This window comes from Elephas maximus, chromosome 1 (assembly GCF_024166365.1).
Source record: "Elephas maximus indicus isolate mEleMax1 chromosome 1, mEleMax1 primary haplotype, whole genome shotgun sequence".
Classification (NCBI taxonomy): Eukaryota; Metazoa; Chordata; class Mammalia; order Proboscidea; family Elephantidae; genus Elephas; species Elephas maximus.
In genome coordinates, this window is record NC_064819.1 from 117,378,663 (window position 1) to 117,392,608 (window position 13,946).

The 13,946-nt window shown below is 43.0% G+C and overlaps 1 protein-coding gene and 1 pseudogene across 1 annotated transcript in view; both read right to left on the reverse strand.

Annotated features, from left to right (window-relative positions):
- The window catches only part of PKHD1 (PKHD1 ciliary IPT domain containing fibrocystin/polyductin), a 593,425-nt gene that overhangs the window by 547,733 nt on the left and 31,746 nt on the right, over positions 1–13,946 (reverse strand). Inside the window, exons 12-14 of the mRNA XM_049894022.1 lie at positions 11,087–11,188; positions 9,598–9,693; positions 6,518–6,659 (exon numbers count right to left, since the gene is read on the reverse strand). Coding sequence (XP_049749979.1) covers positions 6,518–6,659; positions 9,598–9,693; positions 11,087–11,188 — 340 coding nt within the window. The remainder of the gene's footprint in view (positions 1–6,517; positions 6,660–9,597; positions 9,694–11,086; positions 11,189–13,946) is intronic.
- Positions 872–2,547, reverse strand: LOC126057287 (ubiquitin-associated domain-containing protein 1-like; annotated as a pseudogene).

Consider the following 13,946-nt stretch of genomic DNA (forward strand, 5'->3'; position numbering starts at 1 on the left):
TTTAAGTTTAAGATAAATTCTAGCAAAATAGTATTAGAGAGAGATAGCACTAAGATATCCTCCTGATTAAAGTGCCTGAAAAAACACCAAAAATATTTTCTGCTTCTGTTATTTTTTAAATCTTCAATTCAACGATATAAAGAGCTTTTTTGTTTTGCTTTAATGTACACGTATATGTTATTTTCATCTTTGGAAAGAGTTTTGTTTTTAAAAATAGTTTCTTAAAAAGAACTACAGTCATGTGCTGCATAACGTCCCTTCCGGCAACCGCGAACCGCATAGACATCTGTGGTTCCATAAGGTTATTTTTTCCCCCTCTAGGATCAAAGGCAATCGCTTATTAAAGAAAAGTCGCTCGTGAAATACTCTACTTAAATAAGTAGGTCTGATAGGAGCACTTTGGGTTGAAACATGCCTTCTTTCATATAACAAATGTACCCTAACGCAAACACCTAAGGGTGGATTCATGTAGCCTCCAGAGCCACAGGGGAACACTCTTTAGAGAAAGGTGACCATTCCACTTCCCAGTGAAACAGTCGGTCACTTTTTGTAAACATTGTCAGATGCTAAAAACGCAGACTTACAAACTACCATGACAAGTTTTTAAGCAGAAGATTAAAAAGTGGGAGCAGACGCCCCGCCTGGAACAATCCAGGCGAGACTCTAAGGCCGTTTTCCAGCAGCCCCTCCCACGGTGCCTTTCTCTTCACACCACCCCCAGCTGAGCCATAAGGGTCTCCACAGCCTTCTGCTCTTCCGACCATGGCTCTTCTGTTACCAGTGAACCCACCGGGACCTCTATGCCAGCCGAGCAGTGAGAGCAAGGCCAGCTCCTCCTGTGGCCACTGCAGAAGGGAGCGGCAAGGTGGTGCTACATGAGGTTCAGGGTCCGGAAGCTCCTGGAGACCAGTAGCATGACTGGCCCTGTCTCAGGGTCATCATCCACTGCATGCTGTTAAGCGGGTTCTCGAGCACGCCTTCAAACGCTAGTAGCATCTTAAGGTTAGTCAGACCCAACTGCACCCCGGAGCTGTCCAGGAAAAAAATATATATATATATATGTCCAGGAAGGCTTGGAATAAGGGGTTGTCCGGGTCCACGCCCTTGTTCAGTTCTCCGGGGAGGGCTTCCGGTCTCCCAGCAGCCACTCACAAGCAATGTTCTCCTGGTTATTGTTTACTCGGAGGGTGTCAATCACCTCCTTCCCCTCGAACTCCATTTCCATCAGGGAAATGACGGCCTGCGCCTACGCCTGGAGTTTCTTTTCCCTTCAGATCTTTTGAAGACCTCGGTTAGCTCGCTTTTGGCCTCTTCGTCTTCCGCACTCCTCCCAGCAGGCGCCTGTAGCTGCAGGGCCTTCACGGCTCTAGCCTCTGGAAAGTCCCTCTTTGTGAGCTGCTGCAGGGCAGCTTCCTTCCCTCACTCCTCCTCTTCCATGTCCTGCATGGCATTTAGTCCTTAATCCCTGTAATGTGTAGTGGAACATATAAGTACTGCTTATATTTTTCACATTTGGGGTTTATTAAGAGGCTCCTTTCCCACTTATAATCTGTGCTGGTGTTGGGGTAGGGCCATGCATAATTGTGTAAAGGATTGTCAGATGGTTGGTGCCATATCTCTGTGTTGACAGGTTAGTGTATGAGGTGGTGCATCCTCGAGGAGTGTTTGTGTGGAACTTTTGTCTCCTTGGGTTTCTGCACAGCAAGATAAGCCTTTTAATTATACTTACAGTTTTCTGTGTGTTACTGGGAAGGTGAGAGTTTTCAGGATTAGGTAATAGTCAAGTGAATAAGTTATTTTCAGGTACAGTACAGTGCAAGCACACTTTGTAGCATGCTACATGACCACTGGGACACGTAAGTCCCCACATCCTACCACCAGAGTCCACTGGGACGTGTGTCTCACATATTTATCAAAATCCATTTTACCTAACAAAAATTACCGAACACTTCATGATTCAGCATGCATTTCTTTAATGAAAAAACATTACATCACCAAAAAATTACGAACAAAATTCTTTCATGAAGAAATAATTCTATGGCACTGGGCTTCAGCACAAGCAATTTTTGTGCCACCTTGATGAAAGATTGCAAGACTTTCCAGAGTTCTGTCTGGAAGTCTGGCATGTTGGTCTGGGCCAAGGCCTGGTCCGTGTTGTAGGAGGACAGGTTGACGTTGCTCGGAATGTAACATCTCTGTCTGGGGCTGTGTGGTCTTGTTTCTTCTTTTCTTCCACAAAGACATCAGCTATCTTAGGAAGTGGAGCTGAGGCCCACTTTTTCATCAATAATAAGACATCTTTGTCTTGCATGTTCTCTTCTGAGATCATTTTGGTATCGTTCAGTACCCTCTGTGAAGTAGCTGTATTAATTTATGATGCATTGCACTTCTGAGGTCTTCTAGATTCCCATGTGCACAGTGCCTGAAGCAGTGCCCTTTGAGGTTCTCCACCAAGGTGTCCTTGGTTTCCTCCTCCAGCCACTCAATGCCGTTGGCCGAGCAGATGTCCAGCTGCAGCACCTTGCCCTTGAATATCTCCTGCTGCATGAACTTCACACTGCTGCTGCCCAGCCTATGAAGGTCACCAGGGAGGGCAGGCAAGGCCAAGCCTCACACACACTAGTGCTGGCCCACCCCAGCTCTTGTCAGCCCAGCCACCCATCATTCACCTTGCCCTCGCCACTGCTACTGCGGTCCCATAAGGTTTTAATATAATAGGATTTGCAGGGTTGTAGTTAAATCAGACGTTCATAATCTAGGGACTGCCAGTATATAATACGGTGTTCGCACAATGTCCAAATCACATAACACCCTATTTCACAGAACGTATAGTAGACATTAAGTGACACATGACTGTATTTGAAAAGTTCATCAATATAATAAAATTGATTTATCAGTCAATAAGTATTTCAATTTTCAGCAAATAAATGAGAGAGGAAATGGAAGAAGAGTTGCTATCTGGTTTGTGACTTCTCAGAATGGCAATTAAAGGAATATACCCTACAGGTCATAGAGAAAATTCTGTTTGTTTTCTTTAACTTTGGAGGTGGTTTAACTCTCTCCTTAACAGCCTACACATATGAAATATAGCTGAAAGTTTTCCATTTGAATATTATTAATCATCATCAAAAGCTCTAATGACGTTGTTGTTATTAGATGCTGTGGAGTTGATTTCACCTCATAGCAACCCCATGTGACAGAGTAGAACTGCCCCATAGAGTTTTCTTGGCTATAATGTTAACGAGACAGATCACCAGGTCTTCCTCCCATGGGGCGGCTGGGTGGGTTCAAACCACCAACCTTTCTTTTTATAGCCGAGCTCTTATCCATTTCACCACCAGCATTCCTTAAAGCTATGACAAAAATGTATTATTAGGTGCTACAGGAGACCACAAATTGCTACGACTTTAAAACCATAAATTGGTGGTTAAATACCTTTATGGGTATAGCCAGAGCCTGTATGCAGTGCTTAGTTAGCAAGACTGAAGGACCAATGGAGACGCTATTCTAGAAGTTTGCAGAATATCTTCCCTACTTTGCTTCTTCAGGAAACCCTGGTTGCATAGTGGTTAGGATCTACAACTGCTAGCCAAAAGGTCAGAAGTTCGAATCCTCCAGGCACTCCTTAGAAACTCTAGGGGCAGTTCTACTCTGTCCTATGGGGTCACTATGAGTCAGAATTGACTCAATGGCAACAGGTTTGCTTCATCAATGCCTGAAAGTCCCCGAACAGGGAACGAAGACTTTCATTCCACAATTTAGTTGAGTTGTAAGATGCTGAAATCCATGGAGGAGGTCACAGATTGGCTGAAATTCACACTCAGGAATAATGACCAACATCAAACCCGTTTTTGAGAAGGATTTAGAAAAGGGGAGAGATTCCTTGAAGAATAAAGGACCTATTATTCTACATGAACATTGTGAGCACACTAAAGAAACAGTGTGTACTGGTACAACAACAGGCACATAGACCAATGGAACAGAATTGAGAATCCAGATATAAATCCATCCATGTATGAGCAGCTGATATTTGACAAAGGACCAGTGTCAGTCAATTGTGGAAATAATAGTCTTTTTAACGAATGGTGCTGGCATACCTGGATATCCATTTGCAAAAGAATGAAACAGGACCCATACCTCACACCATGCACAAAAACTAACTCCAAGTGGATCAAAGACCTAAACATAAAGACTAAAATGATAAAAATCATGGAAGAAAAAATAGGATCTACCCTAGGAGCCCTAATACAGGGCATAAACAGAATACAAAACATTACCAAAAATGATGAAGAGAAACCAGATAACTGGGAGCTCCTAAAAATCAAACACCTATGCTCATCTAAAGACTTCACCAAAAGAGTAAAAAGACCACCTACAGACTGGGAAAGAATATTCAGCTATGACATCTCAGACCAGCGCCTGATCTCTAAAATCTACATGACTCTGTCAAAACTCAACCACAAAAAGACAAACAACCCAATCAAGAAGTGGGCAAAGGATATGAACACACATTTCACTAAGGAAGATATTCAGGCAGCCAACAGATACATGAGAAAATGCTCTCGATCATTAGCCATTAGAGAAATGCAAATTAAAACTACGATGAGATTCCATCTGACACCAACTAGACTGGCATTAATTCAAAAAACACAAAATAATAAATGTTGGAGAGGCTGCGGAGAGACTGGAACTCTCATACACTGCTGGTGGGATTGTAAAATGGTACAACCACTTTGGAAATCCATCTGGCGTTATCTTAAACAGTTAGAAATAGAACTACCATACAACCCAGAAATCCCACTTCTTGGAATATACCCTAGAGAAATAAGAGCCTTCACACAAACAGATATATGCACACCCATGTATATTGCAGCTCTGTTTACAATAGCAAAAAGCTGGAAGCAACCAAGATGTCCATCAACGGACGAATGGGTAAATAAATTGTGGTATATTCACACAATGGAATACTACGCATCAATAAAGAACAGTGATGAATCTCTGAAACATTTCATAACATGGAGGAATCTGGAAGGCATTATGCTGAGCGAAATGAGTCAGTTGCAAAAGGACAAATATTGTATAAGACCACTATTATAAGATCTTGAGAAATAGAAAAAACGGAGAAGAACACATACTTATGTGGTTACAAAGGGGGGAGGGAGGGAGGGAGGGAGAGGGCTTTTTATTGATCAATCTGTAGATGGGAACTGCTTTGGGTGAAGGGAAAGACAACACTCAAAACAAGGAAGGTCAGCCTAATTGGACTGGATTAAAAGTAAAGAGGTTTCCGAGATAAAATGAAAAGCTTCAAAGGTCAGCGAAGCAGGGGCTGGGGTCTGGGGAACTTGGTTTGAGGGGACTTCTAAGTCAATGGGCAAAACAATTCTATTATGAAAACACTCTGCATCCCACTTTGAATTGTGGCGCCTGAGGTCCTAAATGCCAACAAGCGGCCATCTAAAATACATTAATTGGTCTCAACCCACCAGGAGCAAAGGCAAAGGAAGAACACCAAGGTCACACGACAACTAAGAACCCAAGAGACAGAAAGGGCCACTTGAACCAGAGATCTACATTATCCTGAGACCAGAAGAACTAGTTGGTGCCTGGCCACAATCGATGTCTGCCCTGTCAGGGAACACAACAGACAACTCCTGAGGGAGCAGGAGACCCATGGGATGCAGACCCCAAATTCTCATTAAAAGACCACACCTAATGGTATGATTGCGACTAGAGGAATCCCAGAGACAATGCTCCCCAGAACTTCTAACGGCACAGGACAGGAACCATCCCCGAAGACAAATCATCAGGCATGAAAAGGACTGGTCAGTGGGGGGGAGAGAGATACTGATGAAGAGTGAGCTAATTAAATCAGATGGACACGGGAGAGTGTGTTGGCAACTCTTGACCGGAGGGGGGATGGGAAGATAGAGAGAGAGGGAAGATGGTAAAATTGGCACGAAACGAGAGACTGTAAGGGCTGACTCAATAGGGGGAGAGCAAGTGGGAGAAGGGAGTAAGATGTATGTAAACCTACATGTGACAGACTGATTGGAATGGTAAATGTTCACTTGAAGCTTAATAAAAATTTTTTTAAAAATAAATAAATATATAAAAAAAAAAAAAGAAACAGTGTGTCTAAGCAATTCTCAAACTTTCTGTGTTTGTAAGCCCACTTTAGAATACTAGCAATTTCAACTACATCATGAAGATTCGAGACAGTATTAGACATAAAGCATTATTATAATGCAGTTGCTACAACAGAAAGCAATGTCTCTCAGAGTTTACAAGAACTTCCCCAGCTATTACATTGGTCATTGTATTGACCTTGTGATACACAGCATGATGGTCCAATATCAGTTGAGACACAAGTCAAACTATGTTGTTGAATTAGCTAGTGTTATAAATTCTCCCCTGGAAATCTCACTACCTTACTTATCCATATCCCAGCCTCCCTTAGGCTAGTAAAGATGCTTTTGATATGGGATTCCCACTTTTCCTGGGATCTACAACATACCTGAAAGGTTGCCCTTCCTTTGACCAAAATCCAAATGGAGAACTAGCACTAGGGACAATCTGCCACCTGTACCCAGGGGTGGCTTCAGTTAGGTCCAAGCCCTCAGCAGCATCTCCAACTTCAAAAAGAAGCCCTCGGTTGCCTGTAAGACATGTATAACACATAAACATCAGAGGGCATTCCTCCCCAATAGATTACAGAGTAGAAGATGACCCAGGTATTATCTATAAAGGCAAGTCAACTGAGTTCCAGATACAGTAGTCATGTGAGAGGTTCTTTTGTCGTTGTTGTTAGTTGCTGTCAAGTTGACTCTGACTCGTGGTGACTTTATGTATAACAGAACTAAACGTTGCACAGTTTTGCGCTATCTTCATAATCTTTGATATGTTTGAACCCATTGTTGCAGTTATTGTGTCAATCCATCTCACTGAACATTTCCCTCATTTTAGCTGACCCTATACTATACCAGGAGCCCTGGTAGCACAGCAGTTAAGAGCTGGGCTGCTAATCAAAAGATTGGCAGTTTGAATCCACCAGCCACTCCTTGGAAACTCTATGGGGGTGTTCTACTCTGTCCTATAGGGTCACTATGAGTCAGAATTGACTTGATGGCAGCAGGTTTTCTACTATACTAAATATAATGTTAACTTCCAGCAATTGGTTCTTAGATAATACAAATGTTCTAGAAGGCAGAAAATGCTCTTTGCTGTAGGAGTTAGCCTCTTAGAAGGAGAGAATCAATAAGAAATAGTAAGAGAAAAGATAGTCTCAGAGGAATGGAAAAGAATGGGAAGTATTTTTTAATGGGAGTGACGAGGAAAAGAACCCAGTCCTGAAGAAAATGTAAAAGCAGAAACAAATGCTGTGATTGAGTAAAAGGAAGATGCAGTGATCATGTGCTTGTGGCTTTTTGTGCTTCCCAAAGCTGGGAGTGGACTTCGATATTTGTTAAGGTCCAGTTCATCTTAAGAATTCCATTCCTTTAAAGCCCCTTTCCTTCAGAAACTTGGCAATATTTTAATTTTTCACATGTTATGCCCTAATTTGTGACCCTGCACATAGAGCCAATTATATGGCATGTTACTATTGCATGATATTTTAAATGATGTTGTATTTATTAATTTGAGTTTTATACTAAGCAAACCTGGTGGGCAAAGGCACAGGTGCAATGTATTGGATACTAACTAGGCTTCAGGGTAAAAGCTGTAGAATCAGGCAGCTGTGGGTTCCAGACCTGCCACTTACTAGATCTGAGGTTTTGAACAACTGCTTAGTGTCCTCGTGTCTACTCTTTCTCATGCATCAAAATGTGGTTAATTATACATAGAGACAATATGCTGAGGACTAAGGGAGCCTAAAGTATATTCATAAAGAGCCTGGAATATACTAAGTGCTCAATAAGGGATGGCTATGGAGCTCCTGGGTGGTGCAAATGGTTAACATGCTCAGTTGCTAACCAAAAGCTTGTGGTTCAAGTCCACCCAGAGACATCTCAGAAGAAAGACTGGTGACCTGCTTCCAAAAAATCACCCATTGAAAACCCTGTGGAGCATAATCTTCTCTGACACACATGGGTTTGCCATAAGTTGGAATTGACTCAAGGGCAATTTTTTTTTAAATGTTATTGTTTTAAACTACTACTGTTGTTCCTAAAACTGGGAAATAGAGAATAAGCAGACATATAAGAATATATATTAGGAATATTACTTTAAATTAGGGTTTCTCAACCTCACACTATTGACATTTGGGTCTGGATGACTCTGTCATGGGGCTTTCTCTTGCACTGTAGAAAGTTTAGCAGCATCTCTAGCTTCCACCCCCTAAAGCCAGTAACACCACCACCACCACCACCCCGAGTCATGACAACCAGAAATGCCTCCAGACATGACCAAATGTCCCCCAGGGGACAAAATAGCCACCAGTTGAGAGCCACTTCTTTAAAAGTAGTAATTTTACTCAACTTCCATGGAATAAACTTCAAAAGCTCTTCATTAAGGACATTAACTAACTCTCAAAAACAGCTGCATTAGGAAATTATTCTAAAAAAAAAAAAAAAGTTTTTTTTTTTTTTTTACCCAGGTAGCTAAAGCAGAAAATGCTCAAAGAGGGAACAGGCACTCTGTTTCCTGACACAGGAAACACGCATTCTCTCAAGCACGTGTTTCAGTAGTTTTGTTTCCGTGGATGGGCGCTTTCCCTGAGTGAAAACTGCAGATCTGGGACCTGGAGAATTCTCAGGCCAAAGATTTGCATGCATTTCCACACCTGAGTGGCCTTTCCTTAGAAGAGTTTCTTCCCCTGCTGGGCAACTTTCCTTTTGAGTGCTGAGTGTCTGGAGTTGCCATGCACCTGCCTGTAGTTTGACCATTAAGTCTGCCTCTTATGGGACAGGTAAGGAATACACAGTGCAGCCTGTGGTTCTGGGGTGGGTAACACACCAACTGCTCTTACTTCCTAACTACACTTGAGTCTGTAGATCTAATGCTTAGCAAAATAGTAAGCTTTTAATTGGCATCCATGATATGGGAGCTTTAAATATAGAAGGACAGGCGGAACCTGCCACCTTGCCTCCTCCATTTCTGCCCGCTTCATGCGTAAGCTGGGGGCAACATCACAGTACATCCTCACTTTCCAAGTAGCAGACGGCTGCCTGCAGGGGAGAAGAGTCAACATTTAACTGCACCCCATTGTGCCCGCCTCTCTGCCTTGTCTAATGTCAGCTGCTATGGGTATGCTCTAATGTTCCTGTCTTCTTAAACAATGGGCATGCAACTAGGGAGAGTGTGGGGATTTCTTCCAGCAGCTATAACAATATCTTAATGACAGTTATGCTTTCTGGATGATGGTCTTTACTAAACCGCATTGGCCATCCACCTGGCTGGGGCTAGGAGTGCAAAGTGTCCCTAAGCTAAGAGCCTCCTTGATCTGAACCATCAACAATGGTATCATCGGCCCAGGGTTCACTGAGCTATCCAGTCCAATGGCTGAGACAGAGTTCAAATGTTTTCATTTCTACCTCCCAGCCCCTTGTGATAAAAATGTAACCAGAGAGCTGTGGAATGATGATACGACTTCCTTACCTGCCTGAGGAGCAGTGAGCCTTGCACCTTTTCCTGGAGACCTCGTGGTGCACTCGATCTTCCTGGGAGACACGTGTCTAATGTCGCATGGAATGTCTAACAAGAACAAAATATACATATATGTGTATTTAGAGAGAGAGAGAGCCCTGGTGACACAGTGGTTAAGTGCCCAGCTGCTAACTGAAAGGTTAGAAAGGGAGAAAGATGTGGCAGTCTGATTCCGTAAACATTACATCCTTGGAAACCCTATGAGGCAGTTCTACTCTGACTTTTAGGGTCACTATGAGTCGACTTGACAGCAATGGGTTTGGGTTTGGGATATATGTCATGAGATGACAGAATGAAACTGAAGTAGACAGGCTCCTATTCTAAGGCAAGGGGCTGGACGTCGAGAGCATAGCAAAAGATGTCACTCCAATTGAAGGAGGCCAGGAAAGGGAGCGTGTAGAGCAGTAAGTAGACCATAGAGCAGCTTATAGTAATCAGAAAGAAAGGAATGCAGTGAGGATGTACGGCATGTGTTCCAGCTGCCATCCACTCAGCTGACCTTGGGAGGGCAAGTGAGGACACTTTCCTGGATCCTTGATGTCACCAGCTAAAGGAGCAGCCCAGCTCACAGAACAAAACTTTCTAGACAGATCCCACAAAAGCGTTTGTCAGGAGACATTCCAGAAGAATCTGCACAGCAATGCCTGCCCACACCGAGGTATCCTGGATGGTGCAAATGGTTAATGTGCTTAGCTGCTAACCAAAATGTTGGAAATCTGGGATCACTCAGGAGTCTCAGAAGAAAGGCCTGGAGATCTTCTTTCAAACTATCAGCCATTGAAACCTCTGTGGAGCACAGTTCTACCATGACACACATGGGGTCGCCAGGAGTCAGAGTCAACATGATGGCAGTTGGTCACTGGTTAGAGCAAGGAGGGTAGGGAGAGGAGTTCCTTTTTGGTGGAAATAAACCTTTATAATGAGGCAACTAGGCTTTTCCCTTCTGTTCTCCATGAGGAAGAAAGAAGTCACTCAGCTTGCCCCACCTCATATCCCCAAGATGGAGACGCCTGAGAGAACTGCCCACGAGCTGTGAGCACAGAAAACTAACATCCTGTTCCCTGTTACACGTTTGCAGAGCTGCAGGACTTCGATCCCACCTGTCCCCAGCCAAGCACAGGTAAAGCAGAATGCACGGGGAGTCTGAGGGGACAAAAATTACTTCCCCCCCCACAAAGTCCCCACGCTACCAAAACCAAAAAAAGCCAAACCCACTGCCGTTGAGTCGATTCCGACTCATAGCGACCCTATAGAACAGAGTAGAACTGCCCCGTAGAGTTTCCAAGAAGCTCCTGGTGCATTCAAACTGCCGACCTTTTGGTTAGCAGCCATAGCACTTAACCACTACACCACCAGGGTTTCCACCCCATGCTACAGGAGATACATAATTACCTACAGCATTTAAAACATCCACTATTTTCACTCATTTCAACTTGGTTACCTGCAATGGTCACCTGGGCAGGGCTGCCAAAGAAGTCTCCTGTAATTGTGATGTCTGTCCTTCCCCCAAGGCTCCCAGTTTCTGGAAACACAGATTGTATTTCTGCAAGATAAATAAAAAGGAAGCTTCTGAGTACAGATCAGGATGTGACCCAAAAAATAATATAATAATAGAAGCTATCAGTAATTTATTTCTTGCTTCAATTTTCTAAGGCCAGCAATAGTTAGAATTTTTATTTTCTAGTAGTAATCATTCAGGTCCCTGGGAGAGGTGAATGGTTCACACTCAACTACTAACCTAAAGGTTGGCAGTTCAAACCCACCTAAGGGCATCATGAAAGAAAGCCCTGGCTATCTGCTTCAGTAAAAAGTACAGCAAAGAAAACCCTATGGAGCAGTTTTATTCTGTAACACACAGGGGCTCCATAAATCAGAATCAACTCCATGGCAATAGGTTTGGCTTTGGTTTAGTAACCAAACCAAACCTGTTGCCTTCAAGTCAATTCCAACTCATATATATGTACATAATATGAAAAGGACTATATATACATGAAATATGAAGGATCAAATTTTTAGGGATGGGGAAATGTAGAGTCACTCATGGTATTCACAAACCACCCTCCCCCTCTCACCCCCATACCATGGTGCTTTCTTCAGAAATCTGTTTTCCTATCTCAAGGACTTATTTATATGTCAGAGAACAGTAGACTACCCCATATGGCAGAATCAGCCTTGGATGGACCAGACAAGGCCTCAGTCCAATCACGTGAGTCTGCAATTTACTGTAAGCAAACAAATGCACGATGCTGTCATCAGTACCGTCCCACTTCTCCCCTCCTGCACCCCCCTCCCACCATGTGCACTCACTACCGCATACCCAGTTCTTTCGTGCTGCCTCCTGATTGTTTAAAACTCCTACGATAATATGCCACATATGCCCAAGAATTTAATTTTTCCTGGTCCTTTCCTCTCCTTTGATCAAACTTTAATAGTTCTAAGTTTAATTCCCCCAGTGGGAAGAAAGGTTGCGTTCTCTAATAAACCAAAGGTACAAAAAGGCTAATCATTCCAAAATATTAATTTTATCAAGGCATTTCCTATGTAATTATTTTACCCACGAGACAACGCAGATGAGATATTTGGGGGCAAAATCAAAATTCACCAGTACTACTACTATTATAGGGTCACTATGAGTTGGAATAGACTCAGTGGCAACAGGTTTGGCTTTTTTAGTTTTTTCACTAGTAAAAATAATCTCCTTATTTTAATCTACTTCTTTATAATTTTTTCAACATTCACAGAGCACCTACTATGTGGTACTAGGGATATGAAGAGACTGTAAAATAGTTCCTGTCCTCAAGGGGGTAATTCTAGTAAAGAAGAATCTTACACAAAATTATAATTATACTATCGAGAGCTAGTGAGATTAGAGATTGTATGAAAGTAGTGGTTAAGAGCTACAGCTGCTAACCAAAAGGGTGGCTGTTCGAATCCACAAGGTGCTCCTTGGAAACCCTATGGGGCAGTTCTACTCTGTCATATAGGGTCACTATGAGTCAGAATCAACTTGACAGCAACGGGTATAACGGGTATATGAAAGTATGGGGAGAAGGTTTAGGGCTGGGGTGGGAGTATGGAAGGGTAGAAAGAAACTTTCTAAAGATGACCTCTGAATCGTAAAGGATGCATTAGAAACTGACCAAGTGAAGAGGTGGTAGAGATGAAAAGCCTGACTGTGGAGAGAATAAATTGCACAGAGCACATAGGTATTGCTGGAAACAGATGTTGAAGAGATCAGGAGCTTGAACCATTCTCTGTAGCGATGGAAAGCCATCAGAGGATGGCAAGCAGGTAGAAGCATCAGATGTGTACTTGGTGTAGAGGATGGTGGTGGCTATATAGTGCATGGGTCAGCAGGGAACAGATCTGGCAGAGCAGGGACCCCTGAGAAACTATTGCAGCATGCCAGGAAAGAGATGATGGGGTCTGAATTAAGGCAGGGGTTGTAGAGATAGAGTGGAGACCTCATATTTAAGAAATACATAGGGGGAAAGGTGTTTCAAACCCACTCAGAGGCACCTCAGAATACAGGCCTGGTGATATGCTTCTGAAAGATCACAGCCTTGAACACCCTGTGGAGCAGGGGTCACTATCTCCCTAAGTTGGAATTGGCTCAAGGGCAACTAACAACAACATGGGAAGTGGAGGTAAAATTGGCCAAAAATAGTGATTAAATTAAGGTGGAGATGAGGAAGAAAGGAAAATCTTGGATGAATCCCAGCATTCTTTCTCATTTGCTTCTTTCAACAGCCTTTGGGATCAAAAGGACAAACATTGCTTTGTCCATTTTATAGACCTTTAATTGAGGCTCAGAAAGCTTAAATGAATTAACCAAGCTTGTACAACTAGCAGTTGAATGCTGGCCCTTGAGAAACTCAGTCTAGACCTCTTTGCAGTCATCCACATCCCCTCTCGCCACAGACAGCTGCCTCCTCTGCTATAAGAAAGTTCTGGCCTGTGAGTCCTCATTGTAAGAAGATATTGACCCTAACCAAAAATCTATTGCCAAGAAGTCAATTCCAACTCACAGCAACCCTATAGGACAGAGTAGAACTGCCCCATCGGGTTTCCAAGAAGCATCTGGTGGATTCGAACTGCTGACCTTTTGATTAGTAGCCAAGCTCTTAACCACTGTGCCACCAGGGCCATATAAAATACCTGTTCATTTTTTAGTATGACATTTTACCCACCAGATGGCAACACAATTGCTTAGCATCAGTATCAGCAAGCCATAAATTACCGAGTGAATCCTCAGAGGTAAGGAGTCAGAATAAATGGAAAGATGGGCTTTTATATTTTTA